Source organism: Chroicocephalus ridibundus, chromosome 17, assembly GCF_963924245.1.
Source record: "Chroicocephalus ridibundus chromosome 17, bChrRid1.1, whole genome shotgun sequence".
NCBI lineage: Eukaryota > Metazoa > Chordata > Aves > Charadriiformes > Laridae > Chroicocephalus > Chroicocephalus ridibundus.
The window spans coordinates 2,121,742-2,140,119 of NC_086300.1; the positions used below are offsets into that span (position 1 = coordinate 2,121,742).

Below are 18,378 nucleotides of genomic sequence, written 5' to 3' on the forward strand. Positions count from 1 at the left end.
GGATGGAGGGATGAAGGGATGCAGGGAGGGATGGAGGGAGGGAGGAAGGGATGCAGGAAAAGATGCAGGGATGGATGGAGGCACAAAGCGATGCAGGGATGGATGGAGGGAGGCAGGAAAGGATGCAGGGATGGAGGGAGGGAGGGATGAAGGGATGCAGGGATGGCGGGAGGGATGCAGGAAAAGATACAGGGATAGACGGAGGCACAAAGGGATGCGGGGATGGATCGAGGGATGAAGGGATGCAGGGAGGGATGCACGGGACAGGCAAGGGCACGGGGCCGGCTGGCACGGGGACAGCCATGGGGATGGCTGGGGACAGCATGGGGGGCGCCGGGGGGGGGTTGGTCGTGCAGCCCCCCAGATGGCAGGGCTGGGGGGCTGCCCCCGCGCCGGCTCTCTGCTGCGCTTCCCAGCTAATTGAGCGAAATGGCTGTCAGCGATGTAATTAAAGGGGAGCGGGAGCGCTCGGGCAGGCCTCAAACAGATGGAAGGCCCCTTAATTGGTAATTAAATTCCTCCCTGGCAGGTGAGACGGAGCAGCAGCCGGGGCCCCCCCAGCCGCGGAGGGGGAGGCAGAGCCGGTCCCCAGCACCAGCGGAGCCGGGGGGGGGTGACACAGTCACGGGGCCGGGGTCCCCGTCCCCATCCCTGCCTCGTCCCTTTGTCTGCGGTTTCTGGAGCAAACCCAGCCCCCAGCCCCCCAGGGCCACCGTCCCCCCTCCCGCAGCCCCCCTGGTGACAGTCACCCAGTGTGTGTGTGTGTGGGGGGGGACAGCCGGGGAGGGGACAAGAACCTGCAGGGGACCCCAGCATTTTGGGGGGCTCTTTGCCTGGGACTGTATGTCCCGGCCATCCACACCCCGCTGCGACGTCCCCTCCACCCACACCCCCCCCGTCCCCATCCCGAGGGACACAGACACCGGGGGTGACGGCAGCGGGGTGCGGGGGGGGGGGGGGGGGGGGCTGGGAACCCCGACGAGCGCCCGCTGCCCCCGGCCCCCCCCCGCCAGCCGGGCAGGGGGGTGTGTGTGGTTTTTTCTGTCATTATCTCCCGTAATGTCGCGGATAATGGGAACGGCGATTGGCGGCGCCGGCCAATATTTCATGGGCGATGGGATGGCGGGGACCGGGCCCCCCAGACAGCAATATTAATAATGGCCCCCGCGCCGTCGCCCTAACGAAGCCCCTAATGCGGGGGGCCGCCCCGGGCGGTGGGGGGGCACCGCTGTCTGTGTGTCCCCCCCCCACCGCCGGCTCATTTAATTCCCCATTAAAGCCCCCGCGGTGCCGCCGGCCCCCCGCCAGCCGTGACCTCCGGCGGGGGCACTGGCCTCTGCCCCGGCTGGGCCACTGTGACCCGTGGGGCTGGCCGGGGGGGGGCCAGCGGGGTCAGGGGCCGGGGGCCCAGCGGCAGCCCCACGGCAGGGGGACGTTAGTTCCAGCAGGGATGGCGGATAAAGGGGGCTTTATGGCTGGGGATCGCCCCCCCCGTGCCAGATGCCTTCTCCACCACTCGCTATGGTGACGATGGTGACGACGACCCTGCGCCTGCGCTGGTTCCCCCCCAAAACCGGCAGGGTGGGGACCTCCCCAGCCCCCCAGCACCCACCGGCCGCGGGGGGGACCCTCCACGGTTCCCAGCTCCATCCCCAGGCAGCGAGGAGTTACGGACACCGTTTAATTTGCCCGTTAATCACCGTTAGCGGGGTAATGAGGGGCTCCCCCAAGCCGGGCTGTCTCTCCGCGACCTTCACCCACGTCACCAGCGCGGCGGTGACACAGCGGGGGCCGCACGCCACCGAGCGCGGCTGCCACGACCCGGGGAGGGGACGGGAGTGGGGGGTGCAAGAGCTGGGGCATCGCCTGGGGATCTGCCCCCCCGTGGCCCCGCAGCCGGCGGGGACAGGGATGGGGACAGGATCCCCCCCCAGCCCCAGGTCTTGCTCAGGTGCCGACTGGTACAGGATCCCCCATGGCGGGCAGCATCGCCGCGAGCCAATGGGGCAGGAGCCCCCCCAGCCCCACAGCTGGATGCTATAGGGCCGGGACCCCCCCCCTACCTCTGGGGATGGAGGCCCCTGTGCCCCATGGCCACCCCCGGAGGGGACAGACAGTCCACCGGGCCCCAGCAGCAATGGGACCCTCCTGCCCCACGGCGGGACCCCCCTGCCCCACGGCGCACCCAGCCCTCGGGGGGGGGGGGGGCGGACCCATAGCAGAGCCAAACCAATGAGCAACTGCAAGGTAGCAGGGGGCGGGACCAAAGAGACCCCAGCAACCAATGGCCTGCCTGGGGGGGTGTGGCCAATGCATGACGTGTGGTGGGTGTGGCAGGCCCCGCCCTGGAGATGCTGGGGGGGCTCCGGCTTTGTCCAGCCCCAGTATGTCCCAGTACAGCCCAGTAGGGCCGGGCTCTGCCCTCCCGCCGGCTGATGGGAATGGATGGGGGGCGGGGGGTGATTAATGGGGGCCATCGCTCACTGTCCGGCGGGGGCGGGGGGCCTCCCCCCCCACGCGGCGATAACGAGCGGCAGGAATAATGAGCGGTGTCACTCCACTTTTCATCGTGATGGAAAGTCATTACAGGCGTCACTGGCGGCGACAACCGGCCATGAATCAACTGCTCTGCTATGAAATTAAAATCGAATAGCCCACACCCCCCCTTCCCCCCGCCGCCCCATTGAGGCCCCCCCCAGGCAAGGGCTGGCAGCCCCGGGGCACGGCTCTGTCTGCCGGTGGGGACAGCCCCCCAGCAGGGCCACCCCAAGGACAGGGACGCATCCCTGGTGTCACCCTAGGGCCCCCACCCCCGGGCCCAACCCAGAGCGGGGGATCCGGGGGCTCCTCTCCCCGCCGTGAAGTCCAGATGGACGGGTGGGAGAAGGGCTTTGGATTTATTCGGCAATATCCACCCCCCAGGGAGGCCACGGCCACATGACCGGCACCCCCGAGCTGGGAAGGTGTGTGGGGGGTGTCAGGTCTGGGGCGCAGGACCCCTCCTTGGGTGCCTGTCCCGGGGGGGGTCACAGGGAGACACCCATGAGGTTCACCGGCCGCCCGCTGTAGCGCTTGGAGACATCGGCCTCGATCTGCAAGACAGAGATGGGGAGTTGGGGGGTGCGGGGGGCAAAGTGGGGGGCCCTGCAGCATCCCAGCGGGATCCACCTCCCTCCCTCACCAGCTTCTGGAGCTCCTTGGTCTTCTCCAGCAGCCGGTCGAGCTTGGGCTCCAAGGCGCCCTGCTCTGCCAGGGCCTCCTGCCGCTTCTGGCTCATCGCCTCCTTCTTGGCCAGCAGCAGCTCCGCCTGCTTCAGCTTCTGCCGCAGCAGCTCGCTCACGCGGTCCACGTACCTGCGTGGGGACAGGCAGGACTCCCGTCACCCCAACGCCCACCCAGGTGCCATCCCCACCCCGGGACACCTCCATCTCCCGCTCCAGATCCGCCCCACGGTCTCCCCACCCAGCCCCTGTCTTTCCCGGCCCCGCGGGAGGACCTGGGGGAGGCGAGGATCATGAAGAGGTGCTGCATGCTGCGGGTGCAGAGCTGGCCCAGCAGAGCCCGCGTGGTGGCCAGGAGGGAGCCCACGTGGGCGCTGGTCTGGCCCTGCAGCACGGCGGGGGCCAGCTGGAACTGGCTGACGGCCACGACGTCGGCCTCCTCCTCCATCTCCACCAGGCGCTGGGACAGGAACAGCTCCAGCTGCGGGGACAGGGCAGGGGGACGCTCGGGCACTGCCACCCTTGCGGTAGGAGGACGGTGGAGCTGCCCCTTACTGGGCTCCAGCCCCGGCTGCCACGTCCCGCTCACCTCCATGAGCTCGTCGATGAACTGGCTCCGGGTCTCGGTGTTTTCCAGGAGCGTCAGGGCATCGGAGCCGCAGGCAACCCCCTCGGGCACTGGGGGACGAGCCGGGGGTGAGCGGGGCAGGGAAGCAGCAGGGGAGGGTTGTCCACAGCTCGGACAGTCTGGCCATACCCCACCCCACCGCCCGTCCCACAGCATCACCCCACGGCACTGCTTAGTGGAGTCCCCAGCAGGCCTTCACGCCCAGCCAGGGTGCTCGGGGTCACCGCGGGCAGGGGAGGGGGGGTAAAGGCAGGGGGGACACTGTCTGCCACCCGTTGGGACACCCTGCATCCCTTCCCAGCCGTGCTCACCCTCGGTGCCGGCCTCTAGCACTGTGATCTGCACCTCCTCGCTTTCACCGTCTCCCCAGTCAATGCTGTCATCCTGCTGCAGAAGAAAGGGTGCCCCGTGAGATGGGGGGGGGGCCAGGGCACCCCCAGGTCCCCAGCTCCGGCCCTGGAGCAGGGCCAGACCCCCAGAGCACACAGCCAGGGGTCACGCACCTGGGGACTGGGCTCTAGCGTGATCCCCCAGTCGATCTCATCGCTCGGGGCTCCCCCATGGGCAGCGGCACCATCATCCCCCCTGGTTGGCTCCAGCGTGAAGTCTCCCCAGTCGATCTGTGGGGAGAAGGACAATAACAGACCCCCTGAGACCAACAGCCTAACCCTAACCGACGCGCGGCAGAGCCGGCTGGGGCTCTGCCCAGCACCACAGCTCGGCCCCGGCTGGCCGGGACATACCGTGTCCTCCTTCGGCTGCTCCGGCACCTCCTCCACCTCCGGCCGCTCCACCCGCAGGGGCTGGAGCCCCGTCCTCCACTCGTAGACGGTGGTGTTGCCCTTCTTCCCCACGTGCCGCAGCATGGGCACCACCAGCTCCTCGGAGCTGGCAGCACCACGGGGACATCAGTGCCAGGCGCAGGGCGGGGACCCCCCAGCACCCCCGACCCCACCAGAGTCCCCCTGGGAGAGCCCCAGCCTGTGGACAGCCAGGAACCCCCCCGCCAGCCCAACCCACACGTGGTGACAGGAGATGTGGGGGTCTGTCTCTGTGCCCCCATGCCCACCTCTCGCACACGAACTCCACGCAGGCCTGGTACAGCTCGATGGCCTCGGAGAGCGCGCTGGCTCCTGCCCCGATCTCGCACAGCAGCGACGGCAGGTCCTTCACCAAGGCCAGCAGCTCCTGGCGCACGTTGTCACCCTGGGGACAGAGCAAGGACGTGTCAGGGCAGGGAGGCTGGCACCCAAAGCACCCCCGGGGTGGCTTCACCCTCTGCCTGCAGAGCTAGAGGTGGGCAGGAAGGGGACGGAGGGCTGTGGGGTCACCCTACACCCCCCCAGCTCCCCCCACAGGTAAGGTGGCACCGTGGGGACACCATATGGGACACGCGACCCCAGCTTGAGCCCTGCTGAGGCCAATCGCAGGCATTTGGGGGCTGCTTTGGGGAGGGAGGTGGCACAGCAGGACGCCCCCCGCAGCGGGGCCGGCCGCGGGGACTCACGGTGATGCCGTACTGCTTGCAGGAGGCGAAGAACCGCTCCCGCAGCTCGGCCGCCCCCAGCTGACACTCCTCCTCGCGGCGGGCCAGGTCCTGCTGCGCCTGCTGGCACCGGCTGATCTGCTTCCTCAGCGAGGGGATCTCGTAGCTGATGCTGCGCACCAGGAGGCTGGCGAGCTCGGCTGCAGGGGGGGCAAGGGGGGTGCTGAGAGGCTCCGTCGGCCCCCCACGGGGCCCTCAGGGTGCCCCAGGCCACCCCAGCTGGTGTCCCAGCCGCACAAGAGCCAGCTCAGCCTGGGGACCTCACCCCGATGGGACTTGGCACCCCATCACATCCTGCCCCTTTCCCTGCCCACCCCCCATCCTCATCCCAATTTGGAGACAAAAAGCCACCCACTGACACCCGCCAGGGGCTCTCCGGAGCCTGCCCGCAGCCAGAGCTGCCTTACCCAGGTAGGTGTTCTCCTTCTCGTAGAGGGACACGATCTCCTGCCAGTCCTGGGGAGGAGGAAGCAGAGGGTGAGGGAGGCTGCGAATACGCCGGACGAAGCCGGCTCCGTGTCCCCAGGCCCCTGCTCACCTTCATGCGCTGGGACGAGTAGCGTCCAAAGAGGTTCTTGGTGGAAGCCTCAGTGCCCTTGAGGATCTCCACGATCCGCAGGCAGTGGAAGTAGTGCAGGTCTGTGTCGGAGGGAGGGATGCGGTCACCGGGATGTCTGCCGGGTGGCACCCCTCTCCCAGCTCAGCCCAGGGAGCGCAGGTCTCAGAAGGGGCCACGCCACTGACCCCCCATCTCCTCCTCGGGAGGCTGCTGGGAACAGGCTCCCAGTGTGACGCCCACCCTGGTGCTCCAGCTCTCCTGGGCCACCCCGACCCCAAGCTCCACTCACAGGCCCCCGCAAGCAGCTGCTTTATCTCCTCGTTCTCCGGCATGTCTTGGATGGCCGCGTTGATCTTCTCGCGGATGGCCAGCACCTGGCTCTGCCATTTCAGGTTGCAGTGTCTCCTGTCCACCAGCCAGTCTGCCAGGCGGGTGGGAAACGGGGGGTCAGCTGGGAGGGGGTCACCCCCACGGGCTGCCCTATGGTACCAGGGGGAGGCAGACCGGCTCCCCACACGTCCCGTCCCCACCTTGCAGAGGGGCCAAACACTGGGATAAAGTCCCGGCTCCTTCCCCAGGTCTGGGAAGGGCTGGAGGGAAAAGGGGGGTCGAAGGGGGGGGTGTCACCTCACTGCTATCTGAGCTGGGACGACCCGCCATGGCACCGCTGGGGCCGTGAGCTGCCCCGCGGCGGGGCGACAAACCCTCCCGGGGAAGAAGGACACGAGTGACCGGTGCCACCTCGCCCCCGCCCGCCGGGGGGTCCTGGCACGGCCCCCCCCGAAGCCCCTGCCCACCCTGGGGGCTCCCGCGCGGAGAGGGGTGCCGTACCCAGGAGTTTGCCGGTCTGGATGTCGATGGGCACGTTCTGGTAGTCCTGGGGAGAGACCTGCGGGGAGGCGAGGGGCGGCGGGACACGTCGGGGCCTGGCAGAGACCAGCCGGGGCCTGGGGATCCTCCCCGATCCAGCGCCCGGGCCCGGCCTGGCCCCGCTGCCCCGGGGCTGGTCCCCTGCCCCTCTCCCGTAGGCCCAGGCCCGGCCTGTACCCCCCGGCCCCGGCCCGGGCCCCCCACCTGCATGCCGCCCGCCGCCGCTCCGCTTCCGCTTTCCCCCCGCCCCGCGCCCCGCCCCGCCTCAGCCAATCCCCGGGCACGGCTGCCGCGACTCAGCCAATCAAAACGCGCTCTGTCCAACGGGCCCCGCCCTCCTACCAATCAGAAGGGAGCCGCTTCGCCACAGCGCCACGTGCCGGCGTCCCGGTTGGCTGGGGGGCGGCGGGGGGCGGAGGCGCCGGCGGCCAATCGGGCGGAGGGGGCGGGGCGAGGGGGCGGGGCGCCGCGCACGCGTGCGCAGTGGGGCGGGTGCCCCGCGGCACCGGGGGTGACCCCGCACCGAGCCGGGACCCTCCAACAGCCCCAGCCGCCCCCGAGGGGATCCCGGGTCTCTCTGGGATCCCTGGCAGGCCCCAGAGCAGATCCCAGATCCCTCGGGGATCCGCAGCTGCCCCTGAGGGGATCCCAGGTTCCCTCGGGGATCCCCAAGGCGGGCTCAGAGCAGATCCCAGATCCCTCAGGGATCACCAGATGCCCCCCGGAGCAGATCCCAGGTCCCTTTGGGACCGCTGGGTGCCCCAGCACAGAGCCAGGATCCCTTGGGGATCCCCAGCCTGCCCTGAGGGGATCCTGGGTCCCTCAGAGATCCCTGGCAGGCCCCTGGAGCAGATCCCAGATCCCTTGGGGATCCTTGGCGGCTCCTAGAGCAGACCCTAGATCCCTTGGGGATCCCCATTTGCCCCAAGAGGGGATCCCATATCTCTTGGAGATCCCCACATGCCCCCGGAGCAGATTCCAGATCCCTCAGGGATGACCAGATGCCCCCGGAGCAGATCCCAGATCCTCGGGGACCGCTGGGTGCCCCAGCACAGAGCCAGGATTCCCCTGGGATCCCCAGCCGGATCTCTGGGGATCCCCAGAGCTGATCCCAGATCACTGGGGGATCCCCAGCTGCCCTCGGAGCAGATCCCAGATCCCTCGGGGCCCACTGGGTGCTCGAGCACAGAGCCAGGATTCCCAGGGACCTGCCTGCCGGGAGCAGCTGCCCCAGGATGCCCAGGGGGAGCTGGGGATCCCTGTGTGGACCTGGGGATCCTGGGACCTGGGGGAGCAGCTCCCTCCAGCACCCCGGGGCCGTCATCGCACCCGGGGGGACCCACGGGTCCTGGCATGTCCCCACAAGCCATGTCCTCATGTGGGGGCGAGATGGCGGCTCTCCTCCCCCCTCAACGGCATCACCCCCTCCCCAGCGCCGATGGCAGCATGGGGACACGCCGGCGATGCCCGCAGGGCAGAGGCAGCCGGCGGCGGGGAGAAGCGGAAGGCAGGAACCGGTCTGGCAGCCACCGGGTTTCGGCTAATCCTGCCTCCGAGAGCCAGAGCCATCTTCCCGCCGGCCGCCCTTAACTCCTGGCTGCCCGAAACACGTGCCATGTGCCACCCCGGCACCCGCCGGCGACCTGCCCTCGAGGCCGGTGGGGCGGCGAACCGGGCCCGGTGCCACGGTGGGTGCCGGCACCTGTCGGAGCTGGCGTCCGCCGTCGGGGCTCGGCCCTGGGTTCCCCCGTCATGAATATTCAGCCGTGCCCTGGCCCGGCCCCGCTGTTTGCTCAGGCAGGAGGGGTTTGGTCGCGGGTTCACCTTGACGGGGAGCAAACGGGGCAGCGGCAGGTAGACGGCACCTGCCTGGGCATCCCCAGCACCCCCCGGGCTGGGCAGCCGCAGCGGAGGCGTAGGAGGTGCAGGTACACGGACACGGGGTGCCCGCGGTGGGGAGTGGGACGTGGAAACCCCCCGCTGCCTGCCCTGGGGGCATGGCATGGCACTGCCGCGGTTCGGCGACGGGCATCGCCTCCGGGCTCTGGCATGAGGAGGGGGCATGGCGTCGTGGGGGGACACTGCAAACCATCCCAGGGGCCACCAGCCGCCTTCCCTGGGGTGGTGGCCCCGCTCTCGGTGTCCTTGTCCCCCTGCCCTGGCACCCGAAAGCGATGCCGGAGGCACCTCCCTGGGTGGTGGGGTCGGTCATGGCAAAGCGCCGCAGGGACACGGAGCCATGCTGGCTCCCGGGATGGGGCTGGGGTGCTGGGAGTGCCCCCCCTGCCCGCTGCCGGGGATGCGTTCGGCTCCTCCGCTCGGAAGCCGCCTTCCCCGTCCTTGCCCTGCAGCCACGCTCCGCATCGCAGCCTTCCTGGATTGCCGGAGCCTTCCTGGATTGCCGGAGCCCCACCAGTGCTCCCGCCTGTCCCTGCAGGCAGGGCTGGGCAGGAGCAAAACCCCGACCCTGGGGTGCAGCGGTTGGTGACCCCCCCCGGCAGGGACCCCCCGAAATCTCCCTGGCTCCCACCTGCTTCCCAGTTCCTGTTCCTGTTTGCTCACCGGGCTCCCTCCCTGCCCCGCTACACACGGCTGCTATGGCAGCTCCCGGCGGTGCCAGCAGCCTTTCCCCCGCGCTCAGCAGTGCCTGAGTCACCAGAGCATCCCCCCCCCAGCACCTGGACCCCCCAGTTCCCCCGGTGCCCACCACGAGCATCCCAGCAGAGACAGTGGGAGAGTGCCAGAGCCACCTTTGGCAAACACGGGGGTCCCCGCCGGTGCTGCCAGACCCACAGCCTGTGTCCTTTGTCCATCCCCGCCACCTGTAACAGGGCTGGGGGGCCGAGGGACCCCCCGAGAGGGAGTACGACCCCCACCTCCATTTCAGGGGCCGGCGGCGATGGCCGAGAGCCATGGCTGGTGGAAGCTGACCTTCCTGCGGAAGCGCCGGTCGGTGCCCACGGTGCTGTACGAGAGCCCCGATAGCCACGCGGCCACCGGCGGCGAGAGCCAGGAGGGGCCGGGCGAGGAGGGTCCACCCGGCTTCACCGCCCGCCTGGAGAAGATCGTGGACAAGAACACCAAGGGCAAGCACGTCAAGGTCTCCAACTCGGGACGCTTCAAGGAGAAGAAGAAAGTGCGGGCGACGCTGGCCGACAACCCCAACCTCTGCGCCGCCAGCGAGAGGGAGGAGAAATGACCCAGGTGGTTGTCACCCGCCGGCCACCGCCACCACCGGCTGCCCAGGATGGCTCCATCCCCGCCAGGGACGCCGGACCACCGGGCTTCGGAAGGAGAAAGGACTCGGACTGGAGTTTGTTTAAGGGAGAAACAAGGACCCTGTTTAATCGCAGCCCCCCGGGCTGGCGGCAGCCCGGGGGCAGAGGGCGAAGCAGGGAGCGGAGCCAGGCGCAGCCCGTCCCTCCCAGCTCCCCGCGGGCAGGGGGAGCCCCCCGCAGCTGACTGGTTCCCACTGGGATGAGGACTGCCCCCAGCTCGGCTGCTTGCCGTGGACCACTGCACGTTCACCCAGCTCTGCCCCGAGCACGACGGCCCTGATCCCGACCCCCTCCTGCCCGTCACTCCCGCGGGGGCCATTCCGGGGGACCCCCCGCTTGTCTCCCAAGGGGCTGCGTGGCCGTGGGTAGAGCCACCGACGCCGCGTCCTTGCCAGCAGTCACCCCAAAAACAGGGGACATGATGCTTCCCTGCCCCGAGGGAACGACCCCATAGCGAAGTCACCCCCACAGGGACGGTGCAGGGCTCCAGGCTCCCTGGGAGGAGCCAGATTCCCGCTGGGATCCGGGAATCACTCCCTGCTCCCGGAAGGGGAGAGCCGACCCTGGAGCACGGTGACAGAGCCGACCCTGGGGACAGCCGGCCTGGCAGCCCCGCGGTTTGTTCAGGTTGTTGGAAGCTGAGCCTTTCGTCAGCTCTCGTGCCTGCTGATAATTAACTGCTGTTAATAAACCAGGTCCGGAAGCAATGGCAGCTCAGTGGCGGCGTGGGGGCAGAGCCCGGCGGACCCCCCCGTCCCCTTTGGGACCCCGGTGGGGAGCAGTGCCGGCCGCCCCGAGGCAGGGAATCCCCCGGAGAAGGGGGGACGCGCGGGGGTGGCCGTCCCCAGCGCTGCCGTGCCGAGCAGGGTGCGGCCGTGCCTCAAGTCAACAGGAGCAACCACTTCCCAGCTACGACAAAAGCCGGAGGGTGCCAAGCGCCAGCGTCCAACCCCCCCCCGCCTCCCCGTTCCCTGGCACAAACCTTGGCCAGGGCCCCCCGCCCTCGGCTCTGTTTGCTCTGCCCGCGCCCGCCGGCTCACAGGCTGCTCTTTGTCCCGGGCTGGCAGCGCCGGAGGGATCCTGGCCCGCGGGGGAGGGAGGGAGTGGCGAGGAGAGGAGCTGCCGCACGCAGCGGGTGCCCATGGGCTCACTTACGCCCATCACGGTGGCATCTGGGCTCCCGCCATGCTCCTGAGGCCGGGACGGGTGGGAGACCCAGCTGTGCTGCCACCCCCAGCCAAGCCCCCAGCCCCTTCCTGGGACACCAAGCTGCCACCTCGTGCTGTCCCCTCGAGGTGACACCGTCCCCTCCTGTCCCACCACGGCGGCTCTCACCAAGGGGTGAGGGACCGAGGCCACCGAGCGAGTCTGCGAGAGTGGCACAAGGTGTGTGACACCCCCCGCGCCCACCTAACCCGACTCCCCCCATCCTGGGGCCGAACCCCTCACCGTCCCCTCGCGCTGCCACCCTCCGCAGGGCTCTGCCCGGCACGGCACAGCCGGGAACCCGCCGGGGGACACGCAGCCGTGACAAAGCCCTGGGGGACAATCCTGCCCCGAGAGCCAGCAACCGGCTGAGCAAACACAGAGCCGGGGAGGGCGAAGGTTATCGGATACTGGTTTCACTGGGAGGCGGCCCAGGGCAGCGAGGGCTCTGCCAGCTCCCGGGATCCCCGGCTGCACCCAGCTCCGTCTGCCAGAGAGCGCGGCCCGGCCCCCCCGCGGGTAAATATTAACCCAGACCCACTGCACGGCTCCACAACGATCGGGATTTATTTTTTCCAAGCTCAGACACGCAGCTGTGGGGGGAGGACAGGGAGCGGCGCCAGCCCAATTCCCCCCCGAACAGGCAAGCTGAGGGTCGGGGTCCCACAGCCCCGGGGAGACGGGGTGCGCCGGTAGCGACACACACAGCCAGCCACCAACACCGCTGACACGGTGGCGACGTTAAAACTGCAATTAAATAAGTTATTGCACAGACTGGTGACGTTGAAGCCACAATTATTGCACGTTGCACGGTTCTAGCTAAAACACCAGGTACGAGCAGTGGCAGCAGCAGGGCACGGGCAGGGGGTTCGCTGGGGTCTTTCTTGGTCCCTCCACAACCATTAACGTGATTAATTAACCACCAGCGGCACTGGGGTGGTCTCTGGGACCCACCCATCCCCCAGGGAGAGGCGAAGGGAGACGAGGGTCTCTGGGGCTGGAGCAGAGTCCCCGCCAGCGCCCCCAGAGCGTCTCCCAGGGCAGGGCAGAGCGAGGCCAGCCCCGTTCCCCAGGGCAGGACGGGAGATAGGTTTGGCACAGGTGACATTCCCGATCGGGCGAACGCATCCGGAGACGCCGGCAGCCTCACGGGGCGAAACGCTCGAAGACCCATTCGCCCTCTCCCCGGTGCGTCATGTCTCCCAGGGGGGCCGAGCCGTCCCGCAGGCGTCGGAAGACAATGCGGTCGTGCAGGCGGTTGGTTTGGCCCTGCCAGAACTCCATGACGTCTGGCTGCAGGATGTAGCCCCCCCTGGCAGAGAAACACAGGGTTTTAGGAGTCCCCTCACCCGTGGGCAGTGCCCTGCCCGCAGCCCCCAGGACTCACCAGTACGCCGGCTTCGGCACCGTCGTCTCCCGGTACCGCTCCTCCAGCTCCGTGTTCTTCTTCCTTAAATACTGCGGGGAAGGGGAAAGCGGTGAACGTGATGGCGGCCGGGGCAGCCCTGGTTCTCCCAGCCCCACCGGGCGCTGCCGTGGGGGACGGGACGGCCGCTCACCTCCCTGTTGGGAATGACGGTGCTCTGCCGGCTGACGACGGCCCCGATCTGGCTGCTCTTGGGGCGGGAGTGGAAGTACCGCTCCGATTCCTCCTCCGGCAGCCGCTTCACCGAGCCCTCGATCCGTACCTGTGCCGGGCACCCGCAGCTGGGCTCTGGCCAACAGGCGCCAAAGCGGCTGCGTCGGCTCCTCATCGAGGAACTGCCCCGTCTGCCCCCACAAAAAACATGGGCACCCCCATCCCATCTCATCCCCAGGACCCATCGGAGGGTGATCCCCGCCCAAGTGTGTGAGCCCCAACATCCCACCCCGAGGCGGGGAGCACCCACTGCCTGACACCGTGCCAAGGGCCCGACCGTGCCCCCCTGGCCCCCCCACACCCCCGGGGGACCGTGACTCACCTGCCGGTTCAGGGGCTCCCAATAAAAGACCAGTGAAGCGAAGGGGTTGGCGTCCTGGGCGGAGAGAGGAGAGAGCTGTCAGCAAACCAGCATCGCTCCCAGCTTTGAAAATGAGAGCCTCAGCCCCGGTGCAGAGGGGCTGGGAAGCTGCCCACCCTCCAGGGACCCCCCCAGCACCCCCAGAGCCCCCCCAGCCCTCACCAGCTCCTTCCCCTTACGGCTCTCGTGGTTGGTGAAGAAGCGGAAGCCATCCTGCCCGAAGCCCTTCAGCAGCACCATGCGGGCCGAGGGCTTCCCGTCCCTGCGGCGGGAGAGGGGAGGCGATGACAGGTCTCCCCCCCGCGACCAGGGGACCCCCACCCCCCATGGCCCCCCCCGGCCTCACCTGGTGCAGGTGGCCAAGCACATGGCGTTCGCCTCCCCGATGTCTGGGCAGCCCACGGCCTCCTGGAACCAGGCCCCGAACTGCTGGATGGGGTCGCGGGAGGCCAGGTGCTGCTCCTCGAAGGCCTGGGGACACGGGGACACTGTAAGGAAGGGGGGGGGGGGGGGCACACACGCCTTTGGGGACACAGCCAGCACTGGACGGGGCAGGGGGTCACGCCAGGGCACGGCCAGCACAGGGGACAGGGTGACCCCCAGCCCCGGGGGTGCAAGGTGGGGGGGACCCCAGGGCTTGGGGATACAGCCAGCAGGAAAGGGGGGGGGGTCACCCCAGATCTTGGGGACAGCTTTGGGGGGGTTACCCCAATTCCAGGAGCACAAGTACCATGAAGGGGCGGCCACCCTGGTTCCAGGGGTCACTACCAGCGTGTGGGGGTTGTGTCACCTCAGGTCCTAGGGACAGCCTGGGGCCTTGAGGGGGGGGTGTCACCCCGGTTCCAGGGTCACTATCAGCACAGAGGGGGAGCATTGGACCCTGGGGACAGCCTCAGGGGGTCAACCCGGGCTGTGGGGACAACACTGGGGGGTCACCCCAATTCCAGTGGGACAACTAGCATGGGGGGGGGGGGTCACCCCCGGCCTTGGGGACACCCTGGGGGGGGGTTACCTGGGTTCTAGGGTCACTACCAGCATGGTGGGTGGACGTGCCCCAGGCCTTGCGGACATCCTGGGAGGGTCACCCCAATTCCAGGGGCACAAGTGGCAGGAGTGGGGGCCACCCTGGTTCCAGGGTCACTACCAGCATGGGGGGACGGTGTCCCTCGGGCCTTGGGGACAGCCTGGGGGGGTCACCCCAGTTCCAGGGGCAAAACCAGCATAAGAGGGGGCCACCCTCGTTCCAGTGTCACTACCAGAAGGGGGGGGACAGCGTCCCTCTGGCCTTGGGGACAGCCTGGGGGGGGTCACCCTAGTCCCAGCGTCACTACCCGCAGGGCGGAGGCGTCACCCCGGGCCTTGGGGACATCCCGGGGGTCACCCCGTCCCCAGTACGTGCCCGCGCTCGCCCGCAGAAGCCGCCCCGTCCTCCCCGGCCCCACCTCCGCGTCCCCCCGGTAGCTCTTCCGCAGCGGCCCCAGGTCCATCGCGGCGGCGGCCGACGGGAGCCGAACGGGGCCAAACCGCACCGCCCCCCCCCCCCCCCGGCGGCCCCGCCATGGCCCCGCCCCGGGGCGGACCCCGACCACGCCCCCTCCCCTCACCCGGGCAGCCAATAGGAAGCGGCGAATCGCGCCCGCCGCGGGGAGGGGGCGCGAGCGCCGCCAGCCAATTGGAGGGGGTGGCGGGGGCGGGGCGCGGGGACCCGGAAGTGGTGCCGAGGCTGTAAACAGGCACATGGAGGGGCCCTTAAAGGTACAGCGTCCCCGGGGGCGGGGGGCGGGGACAGGGACGGGGCGGGGGGACACTGGGGGCGGGGGGTTGAGGGGAGGGGGGGGACACCGGGGGGACGGGGGACAGGGGCTGGGGGGACACTGGGGTGAGACCGGGGGGGACACGGAGAGGGCAGGGGTTTGGGGACACTGGGGACAGGGGAGGTGGGGACGGGATATTTGGGGCTGGGGGAAACTATGGGGATGGTGACAAGGGACAGGGGCTGGGAGACGGGCGAGACAGGGGTTTGGGGACATTGGGGACAGGGAAGGTGGGGGGCAAGACACTGGGGTGGGGGACGCTGGGGACAGGGGCGTGGGGGGGACAGGAGCTGAGGGACAGGGACTTGGGGACAGGGCCAGCCAGGCGGGCGGTGGGCAGGGGAGCTGCCAGGGGGGCCGGAGGGGACACGGGGGACAGGCAGGGCCCTGGGGACCGGGGGGAAATAGGGACAGGGAGGCGACACGGCTGGGAGGAAGGGCGGGGGGTGCCAGGGGGCCACCCCGTGTCCCCCCGCCAGGTCCCCTCCGAGCAGGAGGGGGTTCCCGCGGCCCTGGCGAGGCGCCTGGGGGCCGGTGCGCCCTGACGCTGGCACCCATGGCCGAACCCCGGGATGAGGACGAGCACACAGGGGGCCAGGACCCCACCACCCCGCTGTCCCCCACACCCAGCCCCGGCCACGGCAGGTATGGGACAGGGACACAGCGCCAGTGCCGGTGTCCCCAAACGGTGGAGGGGGCTGTCGCCGCCCGGGGGTGCCAACACTGGCCATGTTTCCTTCCCCAGGGCTATCCTGCATGCTGAGGACATCACGGCCAGGAAGAGACCCCGGCTGTCCCCAAGGGCCAGCCCCGGCCACCCGCGGGGAACTGAGAGCCCCTGGGCGGCGGGGGGCGGCGGGGGGTGGCGGGGGCCGCGGGCGGGCAGGGTGACGGGGCTGTACGCCCAGCTGCTGCGGGAGCTGGAGGCGGAGGTGGGCGAGCTGCAGCGGGCACTGGCAGCCCGGGATGAAGCCGTCCTGCACCGCGACCGCCGCATCCGGCAGCTGGAGCTGGAAAACCGGCAGCTCCGGAGCCACGTCCGCAGCCTGGAGGAGGAGAACGACCTGCTCTCCTCCGGGGATGGCCACGGGGGACCCTTGGCCACCGCTGCCACCGCCACCAGGACGCCGCTGGCCTCAGGCACCGGCTGCATCGGTAACTCCGGCTGCGTGGGTGTCCCCGCCGTGGGCTGGGAAGGGCACCCGGTTTGTGCGTGGCACTGGGACAGCTGAGGGGACAGGCTGGCAGGGCTGTGGGGGACAGAGGGGACCTGCCCGGTCTCCCCCTGCCTGGGGACAGGGTCTGTCCTGTGGCTGAGCCCCCCTCCATGTCCCCACAGGCGTCAGTGACAGCAACGTCCAGTTCCTCAAGGCGCTGGTGGAGCTGCTGGAGGGTGACGCTGCCGCGCAGGTGGGTCCCCGTCCCCACGGGGTGGGGGTCTGGGGACAGCTCTGCCCCGTGTCCCCAGCCCACGCAGCTCCTCATCCCACGGAGGCTGGGGACCAGCCTGGCCCCGGCCCCCCAGCAGCGCTGGGGCGAGCGGGACCCCCCCATGCCCAGCCAACCCCGCTCTGTCCCTGCAGGTTGGGGGGCTCCGGCCCTTCTCTGCCCCCAGCCCCGGGGAGCAGGGCTGTGCCCTGGCCGACGTCCCGCGGAGCCCCCCGGCCTGGCGGCTGCGGGCAGGGCTGCCCAGTGGCTTCCCCCCCTGCCTGGGCAGCGAGGAGGGGGCCGGCAGCCCAGCTTCGCTCACCGACACCACCTGCCTCTGGGAGGAGAGCCGGGGGGACGCGCTGCCCGATGGCACCCCGCTCTGGGCATCCCCCATCGAGGTGCGTGGGTGTCAGCTGGGGCTCTGGGGGTCCCACCAGAGACCTGGGGTCTCACCAAGGTTCCTTGGATGCCACCAGAGACCTGGGGTCCCACCAAGGACTTGGGGTCCCACCAGAGACGTGGGGTGCTACCAAGGCTCCTGGGGTGCCACCAGCAACCTGAGGTCCCACCAACACTCCTGGTGTCCCATCAGGGCTTCTGGGATCCCACCAGAGACCTGGGGCTCCACCAAAGCTTCTGGGGTCCCACCAAGGCTCCAGGGGTCCCACCAGGGACTTGGGGTCCCACCAAGGCTTCTGGGGTGCCACCAAGGCTCCAGGAGTCCCACCAGGGACTTGGGGTCCCACCAAGGCTTCTGGGGTGCCACCAGTTACAGTGCTGTGGTTGGAGCAGAAGGGACAAAGGGGTTCCCCCAGGGCACAGGAGAGGTGGCCCAGATGGTCCCCAGGGGGTGGGGGTGCCCGGGGGACGGCGCGGGGAGGTCCCCAGGCTCCATCCAGAACCCAGACGAGAGCTCTCCCCCTCGCCGCAGGAGAACGGGAGGCCCAAACTGGAGCTGGTCCCCAACTCGGGGGTCTACATCACCCACCCGCAGCTGGACGACCTCGCGCAGGTCCCCACCGACAAGCCCAAGCTCATGACCCGGCGCCTGCTCGGTTACTTCTTCTCGCGGGAGACGCTGGCCCGGTCCTCAGCCACGGGGCAGCGCATCGCCCACAACAACACCACCATGGAGCGGCCCCTCCGCCTGCCCGTGGCCGTGGTCAACGCCATCAAAGGTAGGGGACAGCGGCAGGAGTCGGGGCGGGGGGGGAGTGCCTTGTCGCCTTCCGGTGCCGCGTCAGCCACGGTGCCCCCCCTGAATGGTGTTGGTGCCCCTCTGCCCCGCAGAGTACGTCACCAAGATGTGCGGCCGCGGCTGCAACTTCAACGCCGTCATCAACAGCAAGTGCGGCACGTCCCGGCGGGCCGTCAGGAAGATGGTCGTGAAGATGGAGTGAGCTGAGACCCACGGGATGGCCACGGCCCAAGGGCCACGTGGGGGGGACGAGCCCGGAGCCCTCTGGTGCCGCAGACGGGGAGAGGGGACAGGGAGGGACATGCCGGGGACAGTGGGATCGCACCCTCGTGCTTCCAGAGGGTCTGCGGCTGGAGCCGTCTGGCTCGTCCCCATGGTGGGACACCCCACGGCCACGCGTCCCACTCCCTCCAGCAGCGGGGAGCGGGTGCTGGCAGGGACAAGGGCTGGCCGGAGCAGGGAGACGCCGGTGCCGCGGTCGGCATGGCGGTGCCGGGGTCCCCGGCGCAGGAGACGGAGCCAGCGGCCATCCCCATCGGCAGAGCTGCTCCCGCGCTCGGCAGCGGCTCCACGCGCCCAGCCACAGCCCAGGGCTGGTTTCCTGTAAAATAAGTTCCGTTTCCAGCG

The 18,378-nt window shown here is 69.8% G+C and overlaps 4 protein-coding genes across 5 annotated transcripts; 2 read left to right on the plus strand and 2 right to left on the minus strand.

The window, feature by feature from the left end:
• Nucleotides 1-2,710: 2,710 nt before the first annotated feature.
• Nucleotides 2,711-7,070, minus strand: CDK5RAP3 (CDK5 regulatory subunit associated protein 3). 2 transcript variants are annotated; one of them, XM_063354391.1, is made up of 14 exons: nucleotides 7,029-7,063; nucleotides 6,786-6,843; nucleotides 6,244-6,375; nucleotides 5,934-6,034; nucleotides 5,803-5,851; nucleotides 5,357-5,535; nucleotides 4,919-5,055; nucleotides 4,593-4,737; nucleotides 4,353-4,469; nucleotides 4,161-4,233; nucleotides 3,811-3,899; nucleotides 3,497-3,702; nucleotides 3,182-3,353; nucleotides 2,711-3,092 (listed from the first exon to the last, which is right to left on the minus strand). In XM_063354391.1, exons 1-14 carry the CDS (start codon nucleotides 7,032-7,034, stop codon nucleotides 3,027-3,029), a joined length of 1,530 nt encoding a protein of 509 aa, XP_063210461.1. In that variant the 5' UTR covers nucleotides 7,035-7,063; the 3' UTR covers nucleotides 2,711-3,026. The 2 variants fall into 2 exon arrangements, with proteins under 2 accessions (XP_063210461.1, XP_063210460.1); XM_063354390.1 differs by having other exon boundaries at nucleotides 2,713-3,092; nucleotides 4,161-4,236; nucleotides 7,029-7,070.
• Nucleotides 7,071-8,601: 1,531 nt separating this feature from the next.
• Nucleotides 8,602-11,720, plus strand: PRR15L (proline rich 15 like). Its single transcript, XM_063354260.1, has 2 exons — nucleotides 8,602-8,752; nucleotides 9,712-11,720. Exon 2 carries the CDS (start codon nucleotides 9,724-9,726, stop codon nucleotides 10,021-10,023), a length of 300 nt encoding a protein of 99 aa, XP_063210330.1. The 5' UTR covers nucleotides 8,602-8,752; nucleotides 9,712-9,723; the 3' UTR covers nucleotides 10,024-11,720.
• A 137-nt stretch (nucleotides 11,721-11,857) lies between these two features.
• PNPO (pyridoxamine 5'-phosphate oxidase) lies at nucleotides 11,858-14,865 on the minus strand. The gene is made up of 7 exons (XM_063354258.1): nucleotides 14,751-14,865; nucleotides 13,655-13,779; nucleotides 13,471-13,570; nucleotides 13,270-13,323; nucleotides 12,868-12,996; nucleotides 12,696-12,766; nucleotides 11,858-12,620 (listed from the first exon to the last, which is right to left on the minus strand). The coding sequence occupies exons 1-7, from the start codon at nucleotides 14,793-14,795 to the stop codon at nucleotides 12,455-12,457; spliced, it is 690 nt and encodes a 229-aa protein (XP_063210328.1). The 5' UTR covers nucleotides 14,796-14,865; the 3' UTR covers nucleotides 11,858-12,454.
• Nucleotides 14,866-14,964: 99 nt separating this feature from the next.
• Nucleotides 14,965-18,051, plus strand: LOC134524322 (uncharacterized). Its single transcript, XM_063354257.1, has 7 exons — nucleotides 14,965-15,063; nucleotides 15,602-15,767; nucleotides 15,868-16,277; nucleotides 16,462-16,532; nucleotides 16,706-16,951; nucleotides 17,485-17,731; nucleotides 17,844-18,051. Exons 2-7 carry the CDS (start codon nucleotides 15,679-15,681, stop codon nucleotides 17,951-17,953), a joined length of 1,173 nt encoding a protein of 390 aa, XP_063210327.1. The 5' UTR covers nucleotides 14,965-15,063; nucleotides 15,602-15,678; the 3' UTR covers nucleotides 17,954-18,051.
• Nucleotides 18,052-18,378: the final 327 nt, after the last annotated feature.